General features: G+C 40.8%; 2 protein-coding genes across 11 annotated transcripts; one reads left to right on the plus strand and one right to left on the minus strand.

Annotated features, from left to right (window-relative positions):
- Nucleotides 1–1,671: 1,671 nt before the first annotated feature.
- On the minus strand, nt 1,672–9,507 carry CRL (crumpled leaf). 10 transcript variants are annotated; one of them, XR_015976950.1, is made up of 11 exons: nt 8,980–9,507; nt 8,815–8,864; nt 7,984–8,044; nt 7,847–7,882; nt 5,128–5,178; nt 4,780–4,872; nt 2,646–2,795; nt 2,475–2,567; nt 2,155–2,341; nt 2,020–2,063; nt 1,672–1,918 (listed from the first exon to the last, which is right to left on the minus strand). XR_015976950.1 is itself a non-coding variant. In XM_088719472.1 (10 exons), the coding sequence occupies exons 1-9, from the start codon at nt 9,142–9,144 to the stop codon at nt 2,198–2,200; spliced, it is 843 nt and encodes a 280-aa protein (XP_088575598.1). In that variant the 5' UTR covers nt 9,145–9,507; the 3' UTR covers nt 1,672–2,063; nt 2,155–2,197. The 10 variants fall into 10 exon arrangements, 7 of the variants coding, with proteins under 7 accessions (XP_088575598.1, XP_008791036.3, XP_017698548.3 ...); XR_015976951.1 differs by having other exon boundaries at nt 2,020–2,341; nt 2,691–2,795; XR_001879508.4 differs by having other exon boundaries at nt 2,020–2,341.
- Nucleotides 9,508–10,635: 1,128 nt separating this feature from the next.
- On the plus strand, nt 10,636–12,047 carry LOC103708055 (light-regulated protein, chloroplastic). The gene is made up of 3 exons (XM_008792816.6): nt 10,636–10,861; nt 11,557–11,715; nt 11,801–12,047. Exons 1-3 carry the CDS (start codon nt 10,698–10,700, stop codon nt 11,892–11,894), a joined length of 417 nt encoding a protein of 138 aa, XP_008791038.3. The 5' UTR covers nt 10,636–10,697; the 3' UTR covers nt 11,895–12,047.
- The last annotated feature ends 12,570 nt before the right edge of the window (nt 12,048–24,617 follow it).

Genomic DNA, 24,617 nt, shown 5'->3' on the forward strand with positions numbered 1-24,617 from the left:
GAGGGGAATTGGGAGGGCCTATGTTTCAATCATGGCATGATAGTCCATGATCAATATAATGGCTGTGATTGGATGGCATCCGCCAATGCACCGTCCCATGCATCATTAGTAGACTCCATCTAATCACGGCGATCGTGGCCTTAATTGGAAGACAAGCTATCTCCGGTTCAAATCAGGACTAGAGAGGATTCATATCCTATCAATGTGAAGATTATTGTTTTACTAGTTCATTGGTAGTATTGATTTGAGATGGAAGGCACCAAACTGTCTTTGAATAAATTCTATCTATATACAATCAATTTGTGCCATGCATCTGTGTTGGTTCTTTCTTCACTTTCAAGCCAGAGATTTTAGTTAACTCTTAATTTAATGGACTAGGACTTGCAATTGGCTGAGAGCCAAAACTGGTATCTCGGATCCAAAAATGCGACTCGAAGTCTAGATTTTGTATGCAATATGTATCTGAACTTTAGTGGTATATACTACACATATTTAAGCAGACTCCAAATAGCAACAAAATGCGAAAATTCAACATACATCCACTAACTATTCTATAAAATATGAAGAACTTCTGCCGGCTGGACATTTGGACCAAAGTTGACTCCGTTTATTAGAAATTGAACAAGATTTGGCATGAGTCATTGCCTGTCAGCATACAGTGGATGGTTTCAAACCTTTTTATCTTTGGTTGGTATTAGATTTTAGATATTTGCTAGATTTTAGATAGATTGCCAGCTCTAGTCCTCATATCTCATATACCTTCAAGATTGAAGGCTCCTTGTATTCGAAAAGATTTCCGAAAAAAAAAGTCCAGCTACAAAGCAAAATCTCAATCATACACAAATTTCCCATTACATAATAGAGATAAAGATTACAATTTTTGCATGTTACACTTGGGAAAGGGAAGAGAAACTGATCCATTACTGGTAGCTCTTCACAGCTACAAATGCCTTTGTTGCATGTGCCAATTACCAATATAACCAAGGGTGCATGGGATGAAGTGAAAAACAAGGTCATATAAAGTGAAGAAAAACACATAAGAAAGGATAGATTCAAGAGAAAGGTACGAGAGGATTTTGGAACCATAAGTCTCAACAACAGAACTTCAGACCTTTTGGAAAATAAGTTATTATTACTATTATAATACCTCAAAAAAAAGAAAAATAACTTATTATTTGACACTTGACCTGTTTATCTTACCAATGTGCAGTTGGAAGCATGTGCATTTGAAGGGGTAAAGGTTTTGGTAGATAACCAGTGACCAGAATTACAGTCAACAGCTCGTATCATACATAAGAGAAAGTCTTAAAAAATGCAGCACTCAGTAGCGTTTGTAGAACTGTTCGACAGAACCCTAGCATTTGTTACTGACCACAAGATACTCTCTTGAATGCTGTCATCTAGCTTCCACTGCCGGATTTGAGCTATTATCATACAAGCAATGAGTATATATAGGCAATCAAGATAGAGCAAGGAAAACTAATTATAGGATACTCTCATCTAACCACATTTGGAAAAGAAGGCTTTTGACAAAGTATGATTACAATATGAATTGAGTATTCCCCTGGTCATTCTAACATATATGCAGAAAAATAGAATGACTATACAAGTCAGTCAGTAGATCCTCAACATTTTTCATCAACCATTCATCAGTCAAAAAATTCCCCAAAATATTCCAAAATAACTGATGCATGCACAAACTATTTGAATTTCGAGATTATGCATATTAACTTACAGCTTTTTCACTAAATACTCTGTACATAAATTATTACAGATGTAATCCAAGGGTTGATTGGATTTGAACCATTGTGCTATATTGCAAAACAACCACTCCCTAGTAGGGGCCTCTTATGGTAATTTGGATTGTTGATCCTATGGCTGAAATATCTGCCCTGATTCAGCCAACTCTGTTTGGACCCTGTGAATCTAACAGCTTGAGGTGGAAAAAGGAAAAGGACTAAAAACCCAAAAGAATGTTTATTCTGCCTTCTCTAGTAAGAAGTGTCAAGTGCCTCATACCTTGAACATGGAAATTTGTGCGTCCTGCAGAGGAAATTGATAACACCGGGACAAAGGAAGCCATTGAGCTCGAGTTGGCAGCAGTCGACCAAAACAAACAAAGAAATGCAACAAAAGAAAAGGGATGCAGTATATACATCTATTTCAATTTTCTAGCTGTAGAATTTACATAGTGAATTTATTGCTCATCAACCACAAAAGATCCCTCCATCTTCTTCTCTAGAGACAATGTCGGGGCAAAATTTAGAGGTGAAAACATGTCATCGTCACTAGATGATGGTGCAGGTTTGAACTCATATGGACCTCCCCTCGCTCCCCAGACCTGATGATATCATAACACAATCAGTACTTTTTTCCCCTTTTTTTGCTAAACAATCAATAATTTTGTTCTTTCAAAGAAAGACGACAATCAATTGAGGGAATATAAGATTTTTATGCTCAAGACACTACAAAACCTGATTTCCTTCATCATCATAGCCCCTATCCCAAGTATGTACTTCACCATATTTGTGAATTGCAAGCTCCGACGTGCAATATGTCGCTCCATTCTGTTGATAAATATTTGGTAAGAAACAGCTCGCTTCTATAGGAATAGTTAATGAGTTAAGGCAAATCAGTTCATTCACCAGAAGCCCAAAGGAAACTGCAGGAGAAAGTATACAGAAGGGTACCCAGGAATTAGGGAAGCCACCAGGTGGACTTGAGCCTTCATATAAGCAGCGCTTTCCACGTTCACAGCACGAAAGGTGTACGGTTGTTAAATGTTCTGCAATATCCTGAGCACAACATCACACTTCAATTTATGGACTATAATCTTGCTGACTTGCAACACTGGGAAGTTCCACCTTAATAAAACTAAAAACTGAGACATATACTGGTCAGTGATAATGTGAACGAAGCGCATAAGGAGCTAAAATTTTAATTGATATTATTAGTCACTGGGCAACAGAAGAACTATTTCAGGAATTTGACACGGAAAGTAACTACCAGCCAAGCCAGAAAAAACAAATAATGCATGGAAATCGAATATAGTTGGGTGATGTAAACAAATGGTATGAGAATGAGTTCAAACTGCCCGAAAACATTCAAGTGCTGGCAAATGCTAATACACCCTCGAGAGAAAAGATCAGCATCCATCAGAATCATGGAAGTGATGTGAACTACAAGTTTTTATAAATAAGAATATAATTTTTTCTTCATTTTTTTACATTTCTCACTTTTTATCATACTCCTCACATAAATCCTTTCACATCTACATAACAGAAACCAATAACCTTGGATGGTTCTGCCTGCCAAGATCCGCCATCTCATTCAGCCTGCAGTATATGGGATGCCCAAATTTGCATGGGTGCTTCATGTTGCACTATGGCTGTGTTTGATTCAGGAATAAAGCAAACATCAGGCTTGGATTATGTCTGCCAAACAACCTTCAAAACACAGGCACACACGAGGATAGGTTATGCCAGCCAAAAAAAATTGTGACACAACTTTACGAATAGGCAAAGCTAGTGCTATTCCACTTATTCTTATTTCTGAATCATACTCAACTTGTAGGAAAAAAAAAGACAGAAGAAAAATATGGGAAGACATGATGAGAACAAAATATAGTTAGGAAGACAAACAGACATTAGGGCAGAACAGAGCACTAAAACGGGCTGCTTAGGAATCAAGAAGAATGTCCTCAGTTTTACTGGGTAGCTTCATGCTTTATTCTGAGTAATGAGCATGGAAATGCATGCTTCAAAGTCAAGATCTTGTATTCAGGAAATTGTCGGAATATTATGTGACATGTTTGTTATTTCCCCACTTCTTCTGTTTCTGTCCTTTTAATCATTAGATTCTAACCTCTAATCAAAACAAAGGAATATTGTGCTGATATGGTTTCTATCATGGACGCCGAGAAGGTGATGAATATACCTGAATGGTCATTGCTCAAGGAGTTCAGGCAGGAATATTAAAAGTGAAATGCCCTAAACGCCCTATCTTTTAAATTCAAAGCTGAAAAATTTTCAGTCAAAAGAATGTGAATGACAGGTCGTATTATAATGACAAAAAGTATATTCAGTAAAGTTGAGCTATCTATTGGTTAAGTAACACAGTCAAAACTTTCAGAATTATTTAATAAAAAAATTAAGTTCCATGACAACTGAATCTCAAAATTCTTCTTCAAGATATCTCTATTAACTTGGTAAGAAATCAGCACCATTATGGTAATCTGAACTTCCGAAGCATGGTAGCATTCTTCATATAATGTAACAACACGTTTGAATAATCTATTGTATGTTCGTAGCTGCACCAGCAACACACCACATTCTGTTTAAGAGTATAACTTGGCAAATATATTTCTACCTTTGTCAATCCATGAGCTTATTATTTTTTCTAATTGGGTCATATTTAACTTTCATAGGATTATTTGCTAATTCTTAATAAAAATGAGTGTTTATAACATAAAAAAATGTATGTTACAAACTTTCTGAGCATACCTGGTCGTGTTTGGAGTTTTACCATGAAATGAGAAAATGCAATTTTAATCTGAATCACATATTATAAGACATCAGCTGCTAATCACTGATAATTCAATACTTTCCAAACACAATGGGGAACCCGTGTTGAGCACCATAATATATGCATCAGAAAATGTTCTCATCTCATGTTGCAAAACAATTGTACTACAATTAGATAGGAAACCAGAATTATTAACCTGGAGAACAAATTGAAGAATGCAAACTAATACAGGTTCTCATATGTTATAAGCCATACCCCAATAACTTCTTCAGGCTGTGGTCGCTGGTCCTTTGGACGGTCACAAAAGTTTTTGTACTCTTCCACATCCCTTATGGCATATGAACTTAACTGTCATTGATGTCATAGAATTAGGGTGCCCAGAAAAACAAGGCCAGCTCCAAGTTTGTCTATTGAAGTGTTATTGACAAGTATAAAGATTTCTAGTGATTCAGGGAAGTTACAGTTTCCAAAGCACATTTATCTCTTCTTACTTAATACATTTCTTGTAAGTTGAGATAAATCAGTGTCTTATGCAAGGACATACAGGTAAATACAACGATATGTTTCAGAAGACTCAACCTGTGAATCAAGAACTGATCTCACCTCAACATCACATTTTTTTTCCTTCGGGCAAGGCTTCACCATATAAAACCTCTGTAGTAACAAAGTCATGGACAGTCAGCTTCGCTTACAATATGGAGCAGAATGATTAGCATCTTAATTCAAAAGCAGAGATAGTGAATAAAATTAAGTGTGATATGACAAAGAAATGTATAAATTGTCGCAACCACAAAAAAAAAAAATTGAGATGCCAACTGTGTAATCTTTTGGCTCCTATTTGACTTACTTTTCTACAGTTAATACTTCTATTCAATGATCAGGAGTAAGAATAATCAGTGTTAGAATCTGCAGGCCTTATCTTATCTATTTAGTATAGACCAAATACATATTTGATAAGAAGGCACTGGAACGTTCTCATCCAAAATGTAATCAGGGTTTTACAAGCATCTTTTGCATATAAAGGTATGGATAAAGATATCTTAATGCCAATTTTACCTATCTCATTCCAAAAGGAAGATTGTGGAAATAAAGGACTATAGACCCTTAAGTTTTCTGAATATGACCTTTAAGATCACGAGCTCAAGCATGAGTTCAGACAATGAAACAAAAAGGAAAATGGCTAATTCAAGTGCAACAGTTAATGGACATGTGTATCAGAAGAGCTCTATTGGACTAAAAACACGTTATAATCAACATAATAAATAAAGAGTCAATAATACTTGTAAAGATGCCAAGAAAAGTCTGAGATCATGGCAGTTCTTGGGTAATGTTATGGGATATGATGGATATAACGAAAGAGATAGAATGGTTGTGTGGTTTATTCTGGATATAGCTAGGGTCTTAGCATCTCAGACAAGGTCAAACAGCACCCCATCTTCCCTCTTCTTTTAATCTTTTGTGGTGGAAATTTGTTATACATTTCCCAAATATAAGACAAGAAAAGGACTTTGTTGAGGGAAAGAGCATGTAAAGGCGACATCTCCTTGTACCATTTTGTTATCTTCGATGTATTGACAGTATCCTCTTGCTATTATTATGACAACCACAAAAAACATGTCGGCATTAGCATCATCATATTATTTTGGTCAGTTAGGAAGCTTAAGGACAAAAAAAAGCAAGAGGGCTGTTGTCAAAAATACAGATGTAGGAGGACAGAGTAGAGTTATGGCTATGATGCTGAACAAGTTGATCATATATTGTTGAAGCAGATTAGCCTCATGATTAATGATGCAAACAGATTAAAGCAGCTAACTAACCAAGGAATCTAAGTTACCCGGACCCTTGGTTTACCTCATAGCCCGCACCTGCCACCTCAAATAGATATGGTACAACACTTTGGTATTGGTCCAGAAGAAGAACTTTTTTTAGAGATTTTTCAACAATCTCACACTTGACATGCACCCACACCCAATCATCATACCCAAGTCCATGTAACATAGCCAATAACTACTCAACTTAATCTCGAAAGTACTCGGATCAAATTCACATCTAAAAGCTTGAGGATCAAATTTAATTTAATAAAGTAGGCTCCTCCAGAAAAGTGGGTTAGGAGGCTATGCACTAAGGATTGGCACTAAAAAACTAGGTTCTTGCAATTCGAATTTACAGAAATACAGGTTTCTTTTAAAAAATGTGGCAATTAGGATGACAGCATAGACTGGTGATCAGATTCTGAAATGTTACATGGTATTGGAAGCATCTTGGCATTTTGTTCCTCCAGCTTTCTGAAGCATACTAAAATAAATATTCTTTAGATATAGCTGAGAGAGAAGCTGAAGTGTGGTCCCAAATCCTAATTTTAGAAGTGAATTATGGGATGAGAAAATCAGGTTGCATTTCTCTCTGTTTGATTGCCATAATCAAAGTGATTACTGGCATAGATGATACACCAATTATGTTCAGGGACTGCTATGCTTTATAACTGGACAAAATCAAATAACACATAGAATTCTTTAAGCTTCACATAAGATCCAGGCCTTGGAATGGATGTACTTCAAGGCAAAGTTTGTAAAAGAGGCAATTCAGATCTCCACATTTATTGTGCCCTTTTGTCACCATGGAACCAGATTTTTGGCCTAGCAAACCATCCTACACCATTAGTATAAGATATGTAGTCATCGACAAACTCCAGCAAATAACAGAGAAAAGGCTGGACTTTTCCAGTACTCTATCATGTGCAATGTGGAAGGACGTTTTGGAAGAACAAATTACGATGATTGAATTCTTGGACCTTGACCGGGTTCCAGAAGAACATAGCCACAATGACAACTAGTTGGAGAAGAGGGAGAGTCTCTTTCTTCGTGATACCCTATTGAAGTAATGAGGTAGTTGTGTTTACTTTCTTTTTCCTGATTCCCATTTCTTTGTTTGGATGCATCTCTACCTTGTCGCCTTGATATGGTAGGCAAAAGCCTCCTTTGAGTTATTTTACTTCTCTTCTATTTTTTGGGGTTCAATGATTTTTCCTATTACTTCATGGCAAAACATCTAGTATCTTCTTCAATTGTCTCTTTGGAAACCATTTAGTTTGTTTTCATCTCAAAACAACTATTTCAGACTGCTCACATTCAGCATCCAAAGTTTTGCATCTCTTTGTATTTTATATGTTCAGTTTAAGTAGAAAAAAATAGGAAAAGAGATAATTTGAGTAACAGACAAGAGAGATTGATCATGAAAGACCAACATATCAGTAGTTGGTTAAGTATAGAAGCATGCGCATGAATGAGTTTAGATGCTAGGGCCAAGTAAGAAGTAATCATACTTGTCGAAAAGGTTTCTGTGGAGTTCTCCAGAATGCCTGCCATAAAAGAAGAGCTATTTGCAGATATTGTACAAACAAGAAAATAAAATAGAATAAAATAACTAAATGGTAATGAAAGGTCATGTAGCTGCACATACTTGCTCAAAGTATAGTACTCTCGAGTCATCAACCATCTCTGTTGCTGGACACATAAGCATTCTGCAGACAGAAAGAATAACAACTATCGGATATGTAAATTTATTTATTTATTTAAGGAGGCAAAAACATTGTATAAAAACAGTAGGCATGAGTGAGGAAAAGTTTTATTTAAGGCATAGATCAAGATATGTACCAAGATTTTGACCATTATGCAATGAGAAAAGGCCATCTAGAATTCTATTCTAGCAATGAGCTGGTCTACTTGTATAACTCAGCATACAGAACAAAACCACAAAACCTCTTCCATTAAGTCAATAAATCTTTGAATAGATAGTTGCAAGAAGATTTCGTCAATATGCTTACAGTTATCATTGCCAAAGTTATAAGTATCTTCATTTATGTTATCTTTGCTAGTCAAAGTTATCTACTTGTTCCCCTTCTAGGTTACAGCTCAGTAGAATTTGAATTAGAGCACCAAGGCATCAAAACAAGATAACCTCAAAGACAGTAAAAGAAAATCCCGTCACAGCTAATGAATTTCATTCCAGTATTGAAGAAACCTATAATTTCTTTTTTACTTAAACACTGCCAAACTTTCATATGGAAGTAGTAGACATAGGGGCTAAACCAATTCCAGCTACAAGTTAATAACACCTAAGTCCAGCAACAAAACAACCAAAACATCAAACGACATCCATATTGAAAACAAAGCATGGACCACTGCCCACCTCCCAAAATTTAAACTTGATATGGAAAAGTGGACAAAAACCAACCAATTCAATATGTTATGGGAGTTCACGAATACTCAATATCCAAAGGAAAATGCTCACCTTATATTGAAATAATTGTCAGGGTCTCTACGAGCTTGCTCTCGAGAAAACTTCCAAACCCCAATCCACCAAAAAATAGGAAGAGCATCAGACTACTAACGTAACGAACTCTAAATCAAACTACATGAAGCTAAAACAGTGGAATCCACGAAAAGGGGGGCTTACCTTCTCGCCGGAGAGGGCTTCGGCGACGGCGCGGGCGTGGTCCCACCTGGTGGTGGACTTCCTCAGCCTCTTCAATAGAAGCGCCCCGCCGAAGAGGACCAGCGCCTTGAGGACCCATCCCCGTGCTCGGCCCCCTCCACCGCCCGAGTCCGAATCCGTTCCCATCTCTCCCCTCGGCCCTCTCTCCTCGAAATCGAATCAACTGCACAAGAAACCAACCGAAAAAGAAAACAAAAATCCCACCTTGGATCCACTGCTACCAACCAAGAGAGTAATCCGAAGAAACCAAGAAGGAATCCAACTCTACTAATAATTCAGAGATGAATTCGTTGAAATTAGAGTAGAAGAGAAGTGGATGGGAGGAGAGGGGAAGAGTCTATCTTCTTTTCTCTGGCTTCGAAATCGTCCGACCGCTAGCTTGGTGCAGCCGCGGCTCCCGTGAGATGGGAAGCTAAAGTTGGGGAGAGGGATGGTTAGGCTTGCTTTGGGTTCGGCTAATTAAAAGAAGGGTGAGTTACAGAAATCCCTACAAAATTACCTTGTAAAACCTACATTTATCCCCATAAAATTTATTTTTATCTAAAATTTTAACCCATAATTTAATAAAATATTAGTCCAACCATCAACTCTAAATGACATCCAAATATATATAAAAAAAATACAGGAACATAAGAAGACGAATGGTGCCCTCCTTTTCACTTAAGTATAATTTTAATTTTTCACGAAAAATAAATAATTTCGTTGGCACCGCATAAATATAGATTTCATAAATTATTGAACATAAGTGTAATATAGGTACTATAATTTATCCTAAAAGACTCAATGTTGATTTGATCCAAAATAAGAGTTAGGCTAAGAGCCCATTTAGTTGCATAAAAGTCTAATTTAATTGATACCAAAGGGCATCCAAAGGATGTCGAAGCTCCTACCTCTGAGTTTCCTCAAGTTCAACTTTGTTGGTTGCGTCCTGCAAGGTGGAGAGAGGGATGGTATGGGCTTTGTTGTCAGAGACCCGTACTCTAGGATGATTGTTGCTGGGGTTGCCAGCTGTTTGACACCTCCTTCCTTTGTCGCAAACTATTCAAGAGATCATCTATGGGTGAGAGAGACGGAGGTGCCCAGTGCTTTCTGGTGGTATCTTTACACGTTATGCATGATATTTTCATTCAAAAGAAGAAGAAGAAGAAGGTGTTGAAGCCACTTCAACAAAGCTAAAGGGTTTTGGCACTGTGCTCCTTTGGGTTGTTACATGAGCAAGCAGCCTTGCACCAAAAGAGTGACCAACCATCTGATAATATCCATGATATTCTAGTAGGTTTCACCCAAGATCTACTAGATGAGTATGGTGATTAGGCTTGAGTCACCTTAACCTCCTGTTGATGGAATGCGACTTTTCTAATGCACCTAAAGCAGCCAAAAGAACTAACATTACATCAGACACTTGTCCCATACCTGTGGAAAAATCTATACGTGATCCAATGAAGTGGAAAAATATCTAGGAGGAAAAAAAATCTTCAGGATGATACAAGGAAGAAGGAAACAAATATCTACAAGGTGATTGCGTCTAATTCCCCATCACTGGGAGCCACTGAATGGTGTTGGAATCCAATCCATTCCCCCTGCATTCCCAGCTATAAATAGTTATCAAATCGAGCACAGAAAAACAGATCAAAGAAACCTTATTTCACATTGAGCGAAGGAAATAAAAGATATCAAGGATGCAGGCTGCAGCTGTGTGCTTCACAGGGCCATTGCCAGTTAAAGGCACCAAGACCTTGGTCCCAAGGAGGTCATCTAAGCCACTCAGGACCCTCATCAGCCCAAGGGCTGTGGCCGTTACCACCTTCGAAACATCAACTATAGACTACAGCTCCTCGATCTCGTATGCCTTCTTCATCCGTTCCCTTCAACTTGATACATTTCATTGATCAAAGCCATGACATCCATGTCCAACAGCACAAACTACAGGCCATTTTCTAAGATATAAACAATGGTAGAAATGGTTCATTAGATCAGTTATCTTTTTGTTTTAGAGATATGTGTTACTTTAGAGTGATTATGTGATGCAGGAGTATGAGCCCGAGTCATGATAGACGTACGTCGAGTTTGGATCCTTGCCCCCCCCTCCGCGACTGCGTCATTATGAAAGCTAACATATGCAACAAATAGTTGTCCATTGCTTTCAGCTGGTGTTTAGTTATCAAACAATGAAGAAGCTAGATTCCACATGAAAAACTATGAGCATTAACTGTGATCCTCGAATAAAGTTAGAATTATCGTTTCAGTTTCTCGAAGATACGCGAGTCTTCCATGATAGAATATTTACAGCAGTTCTCTTCTTCGTTTCTGTAACATTTTTTCAGTTTCTTTCTTGGCTTTTCTAGTTTTGCTTCTGTTTTCTTTTTACCCCTCTCCTGTTCATTCCTTTATTTTTGATTAGCTTTACTTGGTGGGAGTGTGTATCTCTCCTTCCATCCTCCAAAAAACAAACAAAAAGAAGAAGGATTGAACTTATAGCAGAACAATGATTGAGGACATTTCAGCGGACAATTTAACATGCTCACTGTAAACTTGCAGTGTATTCCCTATGGAGGCCTGTGATATAATTGGTGGTGAGGCATGTAATGCTAAGATGTTCCCTGAAGCAAAGCTTGCAGTGTCATCGAGCGGCGCAAAATCTACAGCGGCTTTGCAGGAGATCGACAGGGACTATATCGAGTATAACGAGCCCAAAACGTAAGATTTCAGCAGCCTAGGATCAATTGCATGGAGAGATCTATAGTAGTACAAGATTTATAACTAGTTGATGCATTTTTCGCAGGGTATTTCCTGGTGAGGCATGTGATGATCTTGGAGGAGAGTTCTGTGAAGCTGAGTACCAGATGGGGGTTTACAGAGAGGAGGCCCTAGCTTAACCAAGGGGTGCACTTGGGTTCTAGCTTGTTGTAAATGGTCAATACTAGAAACAGTGGATGAAATAAAAGCACTCAGCATACTTATGTAGAGCTGTGTATATTTCTTAAATGCCAGAGATTAATAAAGCTTGAACTTTGATGTTTTCATGTCAATGATAGACACATGTCGCGGCTGCCTTTGAACGAAGATGAGGAAGAGTTCGAAGGAGAAGGATAATGAAATGGCAACAGCTTCCTCTCTTTTTTTTCTTTAAGAAATAAAGGACAAACCCAATCTACAAAATTCATTAAGATAACGAATAAAGTTAAGACTGTGTTAAGAAGATTTTGGCCATGAGGCCTGAATTTGTTTATAAACAGAAGAAGAAGGATACAATTTCCACCAATCAGTCTTTTGTGGATGCCTCAGGCTCCAGCAGTAAATAAGACATCATGGTTGATAATAACTAAGTACTGGTTTTTACCAGCCCTGCTCAGGTTTTGGTCTCAGACAAAGTGGTGAATTGAGAGAGAGGAATAATTGAACTTGAAAACTAGTTACTTGTAAATAACTGAATTTCTACTGAGGGACTTACAACTCATCAATCTACTCTTATATTAAATCCAAGTTTTTGGTGCCAAACCATTAACAAAGTATTCAATCCAGCATATCATTCTACTTCCATCTTAAATTAATGTACCCTCTTTAAAATAACATTTTATTTCAAAGCGATGCAAAAAAAAATATTTGTCATATATAAAAATAAAAAATGAATAGATTAAGAAAGCATAGCTATTTCTATATGCACTGCATGTTATATGTTTTAGTTAAAGAAAATAAATAAAATATTAGCAGAAAAATGGATGTAACACTAAATATTAGGGATGTTATGGAGTCAGGTTGCTCTAGGTTTTAATAAACCTAGGTCCATAACCAGCCCATTAAACCATAAAACTTAAAAGACTTAGGAGTTGGGTTCCTATCAGGTACCAAACTGTATATCTTAGACAAACAATTAAACCAAAAGTATTTGTGCACCAAAAATAAAGTTACCACTAACGAGCACTTGATAGTTAATTATATAACAAGAATTGACACAAGTTGAAAAGATATACTTAATTTAAAGTGAAATATATGTATCCAAATATTTGTAATATGCGACTATTTTTACTTTTTTTTATCATGTTAAAGTATAGAATAAAGTTTTATGCAAAGAGCTCAGAAATTGAAGTTAGATAAATAAAACTAATATTATATATAAATAAACAAGTAATGAGCCAGGTCCATTTTCAAATCAAGTTATTTTTTTTTAAAAAAAGAAAAACAAACCTCTACACAACCCAAAATTTTTAATGATGTGACTTTGGACCCATACCTAATCCATTCATTGATAGATTGGAGTTGGGACTAGATCGGAGCGGCCTGGATCCAAGTCTGAAACTAGGTTTGTGAGTTGGAGTGACATGTAAATTATGAAGTTTATACCAGATACCACATTTGTTCTCTAGTAATTTTCTTTCAATCTAAGTAGATTATATACAATTTGTGTGCCACACACTGTTTTTAAGCATGATGCATGTTGTGGGAAGGGCCCGAATTTAGTCCTATACCAACTAGGCGGCGAAAAGATTTGTGCCTTATAAGGAGGGAAAACTTCTTTCCTCACGAGGCGCCTTTTGTGGGGCAAAACCGTGCGGGTATCCCTCCGTCAGCGCTGGTACCCCGTGGGGGACGCGGGTCGTTCTCTGTCGTCAGTTGGTTGGGACTGTGCTATTGTCGGGTCGGAAGGCCTGCAATAGATGGTGCTAGAAGGAGGGCCTGCCCGCACATAGAAACTCTCCCTGGGCCTGGGGGGCTGCGTCGGCTCAGGCCGGCCCAGGACCTTCCCGCTGGGAGGGCTGTATTGTGGGAAGGGCCCGAATTTAGTCCCATAAGCGGAAAGATCTGTGCCTTATAAGGAGGGGAAACCTCTTTCCTCACGAGGCGCCTTTTGTCGGGCAAAACCGTGCGGATATCCCCCCGTCAGTGCTGGACGCGCGAGCCGGAAAAAATTCCCCCCGTAGCACTGGACGCGCGGGCCGGAGTCCCAGAGCGGACAATACCTCGTGGGGGATGCGGACCGTTCTCTGTCGTCAGTTGGTTGGAACTGTGCTGTTGTCGGGTCGGAAGGCCCGCAACAATGCATTTGGGTACATTCGACATCTATGATACTTCAACATGCATCCAAAGAACCATGTGGACGCCACCAAATCATCAAAATCAGCTTTGATCTCCATACTTGTCACTAGACAAACAACCTCCTGGAGCCCCACTTCAACAATGGAGAACTATCCAAGGAGCGCCAACTTTTCAACGAAATGCCTGTTAGAAACATATTCAACTCAACCATATGATCTCTAGCCAAGTCAAGCGAATTCAACACTTGGTTCGCCTGTTTCGTTAAACTGAAAGCCGCGTTTACATCATGTCGATCATCATGAAAGCATTCTTGCTCCTCTGTTTGATATTAAGTATTGCTGCTCAAAACCTGACTTAGTGGGTGGATGAGGCGCTTTGCTTGGTTGAGTTAGAGGAGTACAGCACAGCACTGGAGCTGTTCTGATGCCACAAAAAACGATCAAAGAGTCGTCGGAATGTATCTGGCTGAAGACTCTTCGATGCTCAAGTCAAGTAGAGTTTCGAGAGGAAATAGAAGAGATGAAAGAGAAATAGAAGTATGAGAATATAGTATTTAGATTTCTCTCCGTATTTAAGAATCCTCGTTCCTAATAGAAGAGTAGATGCGAATTTGCATTATTAGGATTGCACAATTCACGGACGAGCAGTTAAGCTCTTTCCACACCCATTGATTGGGGTGGTTAGGATATTTTTTTTTTAGGTATACCGTGATCGAGTGCTTTCCTTACTTATTGGTCGGTTATGATATTTTTTTTTGGTTGGCATGTTGAGATTATGCCGAGCTGTAACCGATCGTGCTAATTGCTCGAAGATTTAATTGGCTATTTTGTTGGATATGTGTTGTTATCTGGTTGGTGGGCAGAACTTTCAGGCAAGATTTTAGTGACGGCGAAATCGACCCATATCATCCAGCACGGGAGTCAAACTTGAGCGTGTTGCGTTAGCTACAGTTCTAAGTGCATGTGATTGTCTAGAAGTTTTAGTCACTTATAGTGCTTTGGTTAGCTACTTGAAGGGGGAGTTCTACTCCGAGTTGTGAGCTCTTTAGTGAGATGCAGGACTTGGGGTTGACGCCATCGCAATTCACCTTCTCGGGTGTTTGTGAACAACTTGATATTGGATTTCTATTTGAAATGTGATTGTTTGGATGAAGCAAGAGCACTTTTTGATCCAACAGCTACTCTAATGGAGTCCAGCTTTCTAGCCGGTGATGTGGTCATCACCATTGTTTTCTCCCCAACAGGTTGTGTGAGGAGCCATTGTCCCATGTTTTCTCTTCTTCCTTTTTCTCCTTCGTCGGCCGGCCACCACTGTCGGATATTGCCACAACCAGTCACTGCCATGGGCTGCCACTATTCGACCATGGTAGCTGCTCAGCCACTCTCTCCTCTCTGTTTTGAGAGAGAGAGAGAGAGAGAGAGCTTCCATGGCTCTCTTCCATGGATCTAATTTATTCATGGGGAGAAATGGTCTTATGATGGTTCCAAAAGCTTAGATCTAGAAGTAGTTTTTTCCCTTGTGAATCTGAATACACCATCCTTAATTTCCAAAACATATAGAATTCAGCTTTCCCCGTTCAACCGTACTGATGTCTTTGTACATGTGATGGTTTGGTATTGAAACTTGGTTTTATAATGTTAAACTGAATCCATCTCTTTGAACAAGTCTTATTGTCATTATCTAAGTGGTCAATGAAAGATTGATGTTACAGGTCCTTCTAACAGACTTCATTATTATTCTCTAAGATTAGTTGGGCTGAAAATCCAAAAGCAAATTGACTAAAGTTACTGACCATATTATTATAGGACTGACATATGATGCATTGATCATATCATCCATTGTTCTTTTTTGATACCATATGGAGGAAGTGAGAAACTTCCCCTTGTTTTATGAAGGATGATTTAAAATGAATTTACTATGAGTAGTGTATAGAAATTTACAGTGAAGAGAGAGAAAGGTTAAGGGGATTGGGAAGGAAGGGAAGAGGATATCTATGTGCACAATCCTTCACTTGTACAAAGTGGTTGCTAGGTTTCAGTAAGGCCTTGGGGCATTTAAACCCATTTTCAAGTAGACAAAGTACTTGCAATGGCTCACCATATCTTAGAGTTTCAGTTAGATTCAGCTTGGCTAAAATATGTTTATGGCTTTTACTTTTCATTTTCCGACAATTAGTCGCTATCATAGTTAAATCCTATTTCAAATTTCAAATATCTTTTACAGTGGATCCCAACAAATTATTACGTAGTCGTTTACCAAGTTAAAAATGTTGGGTTAAATTTAGAAAATCATATGGATAATAGTTTCTTTTAGAGGAACTTGTTACCTTGGACAATCCCTCATCATGCCTCACTTTGAAGTATCAACATGTGAATAGGTAAGGGAGATTGCCCTTATGGCTATGATAGCCCTCATGCTTCCTGTTCCTTTCTTCCAAGGATTTACATAACAATGTTGAACTCTAGCTTTGAGAGACTGTGTATTCCTGTTTGCTACTTTCCACAACCTAGTCACAGGGCAAACAAGCAAGGTGATGTAGGACTACATGCTTACTGTATGTTTCTACAATGTATGTTTTTCTCTTTTTTGTTTGTAGTTCTATGTATCAGAACTCAAAGAAAGCAGTGCAAACAAGCAGCTTACTGTGATGTTCTGTAACAGCAGTATGAGAGGTGTACAAATAAATGTATTTCATGTCTTTTTATGCTTATTTATCTGAGAAGATGCAGAGCACCAGAAAGTGCAAAAAGAATGTGGTAGATGCTACAGAGTTGAACATATGAAAGTCTAAAACAGTGGAACAAATCCTTTTTGATGACCCAGAATTGTATCGACCAGAAATGGCGCCTCAGTATTAAAGGAAAAAACCTTTGGCTGAAACATAAATTAGTGGAAGCACAGAATTCTATCAAGATAGCTTGCATGACAAAATCCATGCACCTCTTTCAGTAATTCCTCCATGTTCAGTATAGTAAAATGCTTAGGAATTTGGTGTTGCTTTTAAATGCTTGTACCTATTCTGTTTGGCCAAGCAGTGGATCTTTCATGTTCATCCAACTTTTATAGAGCTTTAGCTGTGCTACTTATTGCAGCAAAAGCTTGGCTACTGTTGTAACTTTAGCAGCATCCTTTTCCACCTTTAACCAGTGTGTTGGCTACCACTACAGATCGATTTGTAGTAGGGATATATTGGATGGCTTGGAAATTTTCCCAAATCTTGAGTCAATTGAGCAAAGCAAAAAAAAAAAAAAAAAAAAGGGAAGGAAGGAAAGCTGCCATCATAAAAGAAGCAAGGGATGTGGTCTCACTTTGCAATCTTTCATGGTGGATGTATAGTCCTCTTAGCATTTATATGGATTACTTTTTTGAGTACTAGCATTTTTATGAAGTAGTTGAACCTAATATGCTACTATAATGAAGAGTAGATTCTCGGTGGTGCGTGCACGGCACGACAAATCAGAGATGGACAGCCATCAAACAAGGCAGTCCACGAGCGCTTGTTGTTTCATGCATGATGCGTGTTGCTTGATGGTCGTGGCCATCCAGGAATGCACAACACTCTACAATGCCCGCCACAGAGGATCCTGGCTGACTAAGATGGGGCTTATACCATATCATATTGGATGGGCGCCGTAGTAACCCTCTCACATATTGCTCTTTCTACAATTCACCATGTCTAGAGTATCCAATGGAACTTTAGAATCAAAATTACATATCAATCAATTGTATGAATAGATTATTGACATTCTTCTCTATCGTGCTAGATTTATCTAAGAATTATGGATCGAGAAAAATACAAGCAAAAGACTAACGCTGCAGCACGGAGTGATTTGGTTGTCTCCGTTTAGAAAGGGTATTAGCTAACATTAGAATCCATGGTCCATGTCAAATACTTAGATGAGACATACAATAGTATAAGTTTGAGAGTAGATGGCTCCAATCTGAGGCAACACATGGGCCCACGATATGAGCAAACAAATGCATGACACCTCAGCATTCATAGCTAGGTTTCGTCCAAACAAAGACAACAGAGTCATCCACGCCAAAATAAGCTGACGAAGAGTGCAATGCACTCCACTTGGAGCTCGATATAACTCTATACAAATATGACTCTAGGCTTCACATTGGAGCTCAATCTTCTTACCAAAACCCTTGATGAAAAAGGCCACTAGAATCAACCTCACAACCGTAACTCAAAATTCAACTACACTGATGATCACGGTCCACTACATAGTGGAGCCTATGTGTGACTTCTAGCAAATTAGATAGTTATAAGCAGGGAGTGGCAATACTTAACCATTCAACCCATCTAACTTGATTCAACCCATTATAGATCGGGCTAAGTTATTGGATTCGATTTGACCGATTTTTCATCAATCTAGCATCCGACATGATTTATATCTGATCCAATCCGATCTAATTGCCACCCTTAGTTAGGGTTGTAAATGAGTCAAGTCGACCCGTGACCCGATCCGACCCGATCCGATTTTTAATCGGGTCGGGTCTGAGTCTAAAATTACGATCCGAACAAGAAACCAGATCGGATCGGGGTCTCAGAACCCGACCCGACCTGACCTATTTGCAGCCCTACCTTTAGTTATTGTATGCCACTGCATTAATAACATAATGTGGTTGTCCTCTTTAAAATTGCGAAGACTAACCATGTCTGATTCACTAGTCTTTTGCGGGCAGACACAAAACCCCACCTTTTTTTTTATCGAGATGAGACTCGAATTCAAGCCATCGGTATCAAACTTTTAGTAACTTACTAACTTTATCATTGACAATTTCACAAGTTAGGTGGGAGATCATCCCCTATACTTATCTAAGTTACAATGTAATAGAGCTGGCAGCTTGATGTTACAATCCACTAGGTGGATCGGATGATCTATGGCAGCAATCCCCAAATAAAAAACCCTAATGACATGGCCAGATTTGCCCTTGTAGAAAAGGGCATTGATCAAGCTATGGGGCAGGGGAGCCAGAGGAGGTGGTCAGTGGTCTTCCCCTCCCCTTTGGCAGAGCGAGCCAGCCTCCCAGTCTGAGTCGCAGCAGTGGGATATGTATTGGTGCTGGGTGCAGGTAGTGGAGAGCCACAGCCTCGCTGGGTATCTGCGGCCCAAAGGACGCCGAACATGGGTATCTGGCAGCAACCCGATCAAGACCGTTGGATGGTGGGACCCGGCGCTTCCAGCCAATCAGCTGCCCCTGTCAGTGGTCCGCCCCTCCCACTAGACCCCCCGCGCCCCACTCCGGTGTCCCGCGGATCCCCTCCCGCGTCTCCTCCAGCGACAGCATTATGTGCCGACGTGGGATTCCATGATTGGCTACCAAGAAGGGACCCACCGTGTAACCTCTAGTTGGAACGCTTGATCTGTGGGTCATGGCTCTGATGGAGGTTGATCGTGATATCATGGCGCCGGGGACGAAGCTGGTCCGTTGGATTATTGTGGCTTTAGCTTTTGACCACGGAATACTCAGTGTGCCTTTGCTCCACCCACTTGTACGTCCTTCGTGTTCACGGACCACCGCCCCCCATCATTTGTCCTGCTCTCTGTCACGTGTCAGGCAGCAGCTGATCTTTTAAAGATAACGTGATCTCCCTGATTGGCCAACTATTTCCTCGATTGGATTAATTGGACCGCTGAGATTTCATCAGAAAATCGAGTTAGCCCAGGTTCGAGCCGAATTAGGTCTTAGCTAAAATTAGGACCATGCCGACTCGATCGATCCGAAACCGGGCGAACCCACTCGATTACATGAACTCTATAATTTAAATTATTAAAAATAAAAATAAAAAATCAGTTCAAGTTGAGCCCAACCAGTGGAAAGCTTTGTCGCTATCATCCGAATTAATAACAAATGGAACTGGACCTATCTATAACCATTAAGCCCAAGTGGTCTTGTGACTTCTTGGATGGCGATAAGTTGTCCCTTTGATTATCCGACCCCAGCGACGGCGAAAGATCAGAAGTACAGGAGACGATCGCATGTCACTTCACAGTGAAAGCCACCGTCCGGGATCAGCAGCAGCAGCAGCATCAACGACACCCACCCGAAGCTATGTCGCCGGCACATTCCACGATCAAACTCCGTGGTCCCCCTACGCTGCACCCCTACCCCACTTATCCTGCACCATAGGGCATCCCGATCCATCCCCACCGTCCATCGTACTTCCCTGCCCTTCCCCCGTACACGTGCAATCACGTGCCATCCTGATGGCGATATCCCCTGGTCCCCCCACCCCCCCTCCCTTAACTTTATCTAATTAAATCAAAATTAATTCCTAATTATTTGTCTTTAGACTTTAGAGTTCTGCTGTTGGGGTAACATTACTTTACTACAATTAAACTAATCCCACGCCCCTTATCCCAATCCCATCAGATTAAGATTAGATAAATGGGTTCCAGAGCCAGGATTAATTTGTCCCGGGGACTAATCCCCGTGCTAATCTCCCATCATTATCGCATCATTACTGGGAGCCGTTTTGGCGGAGGCATCACGCCGACTCCGTTTGCTTCCCCTCAAGCATCGATGGCGACCTCCCTCTTTTCCTCTTGCTACCTTTTTTAAAATCCCCGAGTATGACGTCACTTTTGTAGCCGTTGACGTGTCGCCAGTCCTGTTAGGCCTCTGACCGGCCCCCGTTACGGAATCTTCCACGTGTAGGGCGCGGAGGGACTACGGAGGACACGAGTCGAGATCTGCTGGGCTGGGCGGAACGGGGGAGTGAGGTGGAATGGAATGAAGTTTGGAGTCCGTGGGTGGGATTGGGGGGGGGGGGGGGGGGGGGGGGGTTGAAGTTAACCGGGTTGGGACGTGCTTTTGGTCTGCGGGTGAGGTGTCAGTGGGGGTGGTTCAGGGTCTGTGTCCGCCCGGGCCGGGCTTGTCCAATGGCCCGGGGGCAGCCAGCGGGGCCCGCACTCCCGGGCGGTAGTTGTCGCCTGGGAAGGGGACACCACTGGGCCCCGCCCCCTCGGGAGCGGATATCTCGAGCCACAATCTACCCGGTCCCACACGCACCCGCACCCCGGCCTTTTTTTTTTTTTTTTTTTTTAAATTTATCCCCCATTCGTGCACCCACCCACCTACCAACCCTCCTCGCCTCCCCTTCCACCGGGCCTGTGAAAATATGATCGTCGTCTCGTCGAGAGTAACTCGGCCACAGTTATCAGATGAATCTATAAAAATTTGAAAAATATAGGTAACAATCATTCTCTTCTTTATGACATCTAAACCATAATAAAAGATGAAGTGATCTTTCAAGCCAAGCTAATCTACGATGAAGCTAATGAAGACTGCGGATTAGATAGCCGCTGGATAGTACCGTATGGGCTGAAAATGGAAAGCTGTCGGCGTAGTGGTTCAGAGATTCCACGGGTTTGAACAAATTGCCGTTATTTCTGTTGTGATGGATGTTTAATAACCGAATTACTTTATTGCTTAATGGTGTGATGAGAAAGGCTCTGTTATTTTGTTATGATTAAAAGGCAGTTAAAAAGCACTGTTTCCGTTACAATGGTCTTGTTTTATCCGCACGGCGTTCAACGGTAAAGAGAGGAGCTGCCCTTTTTCCCGCGGCCCATTCCTGTATGTACCGTGGTCCCCGCCCCATGATACTTTACGTGAACGTGCCTCTCCACACGTGTGGGAGCAGGGAGGAGGCATGTCTCATGCGTTCTCCCATGTTGTCGCACGCGCTACTCGCTTGGAGCGAAATGGGCTTCGATCAGCTGTCTAGGTAACACAGCAAAAAGTTATTAGTGAATACGTGGCTGTCTCTGGATTGGCGATGCCGAAGTCGTGGGTCCGATATAGCCAATCGTAAACTGACACGTCCGCGAGAAACTCCGTTTGCTGCTTGCTGTGCGACAGCCAACCCGCAGCCGAGAGAAACAAGGGCGTTTACCTCGGACGAATCATGCATCGCAACGTGGAGGAGGAGCGTTACGGCCTCATCATGAGTCCGTTTAGGGGGTCCGGAATATGATCTCATAAAACCCGGGTTATGTTCACCTCCACGTGAGGTTACCTTCCCCATGGACTGGTGGGTGGGTAATAGGAGGAAGGTGGGGCCCGCAAGCAAGTTCCCACTTGGCTTCTGACGCGTGTCCTGTGCATTTTGAGTGCAGGAGGAGAAAGAAGCCATGCTTAGCTACTAAAGAATTAAATAATTACGATTTTACGAATAAAAAAATGGTTTGGAATGCCCTGCCTGTTTATGGAGCGACAATGTGTCTTCGAGAGACAGACGGATGGGTACTGACGCCGTTAACTGCTTCCAGTCCGGAGAGCACGGTGAGAAATAACAGTTGTTGCAATGTCATATCAGTTTCTGGGCTTTGTGTCTATAGATTTATTTTTATTTATTTTTATTTTTTTTACAACAGTTTTTTTTTTTTTTTTTTTTTGCTGGAAACGGTTTTCATACAACACATGTACGAATACACCCAATAAAATCAAAAAACAGTAACTCACGAAGTGCCGGTGGCAGCTCCCCCTCCTCTACTCAAAGGGTGTACCCTGAATGATGAGCCGCAAAGGCAGCCACCCAATCGGCCGCCCTATTGGCTTCTCTGAATACATGTGTTGGCCTGACGGCCACCCCAACTCCACACATCATCCCTATATCCCGAATCAAGGGGTTTTACGACAGTTGTTCATACTACTCTAATGTAAGTGCAGCAAACAGAATCAAGAAAAAAAAGATGATAAAGTAGTGAAGGGGCGGCCTCCTGATATTAGGGGCGGCAATCGGGTCGGGTCAGGCATAAACAGGTCGGGTCAAATACAAATTGGGTCAAAAAATTATAAACCTGAAACAGACCTGTTTATTAAACAGGTCAGGAATTACAACCTGAATCCGACCTGTTTAATAAACAGATCATCTGACCCGACCCATTTAAGATTCGTTTAAGAAAAAAAGAAAAGAAAAAAGATGAGGGCCGGCAGGATGGGAGGGAAGAGACGAGAGAGAGAGAGAGAGAGAGGAAGAGGAGAGAGTAGAGAGAGAGAGAGGAGAGACCGAGAGAGAGAGAGGCAGAAGGGTAAAGGAGAAAAAAAATAACTGCTCATCTTCTTCCCCGATCGGCCTCCCTCGCCACGACTGCGCCCGAGCTGCCACCCCGCACCGCCCATGGCGTCCCCGCTGCACTCGAGCCAACACCCTGCACCACCCGCGGACTCTGCCTTGCCGCGTCGCCGCGGAGTCCGCCTTGCCGCGTCTCCGACGACCTCGATCCCGTTGGATCTGGAATAAAGCTTCTTCGGAGCCGTCGATTTGGAGGAGGAGGAAGAAGGGTGGAGGAGAGGGAGGAGGAGGAGAAGGGCGAGAACCGTCGATTTGGAGGAGGAGGAGGAAGGGTGGAGGAGAAGGAGGAGGAGAAGGGCGAGAACTGCCGATTTGGAAGAGGAGGAGAAAGGGTGGAGGAGAAGGAAGAGGAGAAGGGCGAGAAGAGGACGAGAGAATAGCCATGGGGAGGTGGACTTGAGGTTTGGAGGAGAGCAGACTCGGGGAGGGGCTGAGGGAATAGAGCTCGGCGGCGCCATTTCAATGTTTCACAAACCCTAAATCCTAATTCTAAAATCGGGCTGAATCGGGCTGAGTGAATCGGGCCTAGACAGTGAAATCGGGCTATGGAGTGAAATCGGGCCTAGGCGGAGAGTTGGGCCGGTTCTGGACTTTATCTTGTGGGTTATGACTCTCATCTATCAGCCCAATAGTTAAACAGGTTAAACGGGTCAGACATTTAAAACCTGTATCCGATCCAATTAATAAACAGGTTAAACGGGTCAACCTGTTTACGACCCGAACCTATTTAGGCCAAACCCAAACCTGTTTATGGCGGGTCGAACACGGGTCGGGTTGGCGGGTCGGGTCATATTGTGCCACCCCTACCTGATATAACTAGAGAATCTTTTTAGAATGTTGGACAATAAAGAAGACGATTCAATCAGCGGCCCTATTCGCCTTCCAATATATATACACTGTCAGAAAGGCTCTATAATTTTCCAACAACCAAAGAATGTCGTGGAGCAGAAAATTCTCATCTCTTCTCCGTCCTCAATTCCTTATTTACTCAATCACTGTGACTGAGTCTCTTTTGAGGAGGATACATTCAGCCCTTTAGTATATTTAAACTATAACCCTATATCACCTCATCATAAGCATGCCATTATTCTAAAAAAAATTTCATCATTACTCTATTTCTGGAAGTCAAAAAAATCTCACTATTAACCCCCCTCCCCCCGCCCCCCCAAAAAAAAAAGAAAATTATGTCGTTATATTATAAGTACTATTTTTTGATTGTGAAAGAAAACCAATAGTACAGAGAATTCAAATATCAAGCATCTTGGTTTCAATAGTATGGACCTTTTTGATATTATTATTTCGTATTAGAATAGAAATAGTTACTTTTATTTATTTTTTTCTTTTCTGCAATTCGATTAGGAATAGGAAATGGTTGCTATCTTGATGCTCATTATTGATTATTTTTATAAAAAAAGGAAAAAAAGGATGAGCGACGTTTGACATGAGAACGGCCGTTGTGTAACCTTAAAAGGCT

Source organism: Phoenix dactylifera, chromosome 4, assembly GCF_051530095.1.
Source record: "Phoenix dactylifera cultivar Ajwa chromosome 4, Ajwa_hap1_PhDact_Kaust_v1.1, whole genome shotgun sequence".
Lineage (NCBI taxonomy): Eukaryota > Viridiplantae > Streptophyta > Magnoliopsida > Arecales > Arecaceae > Phoenix > Phoenix dactylifera.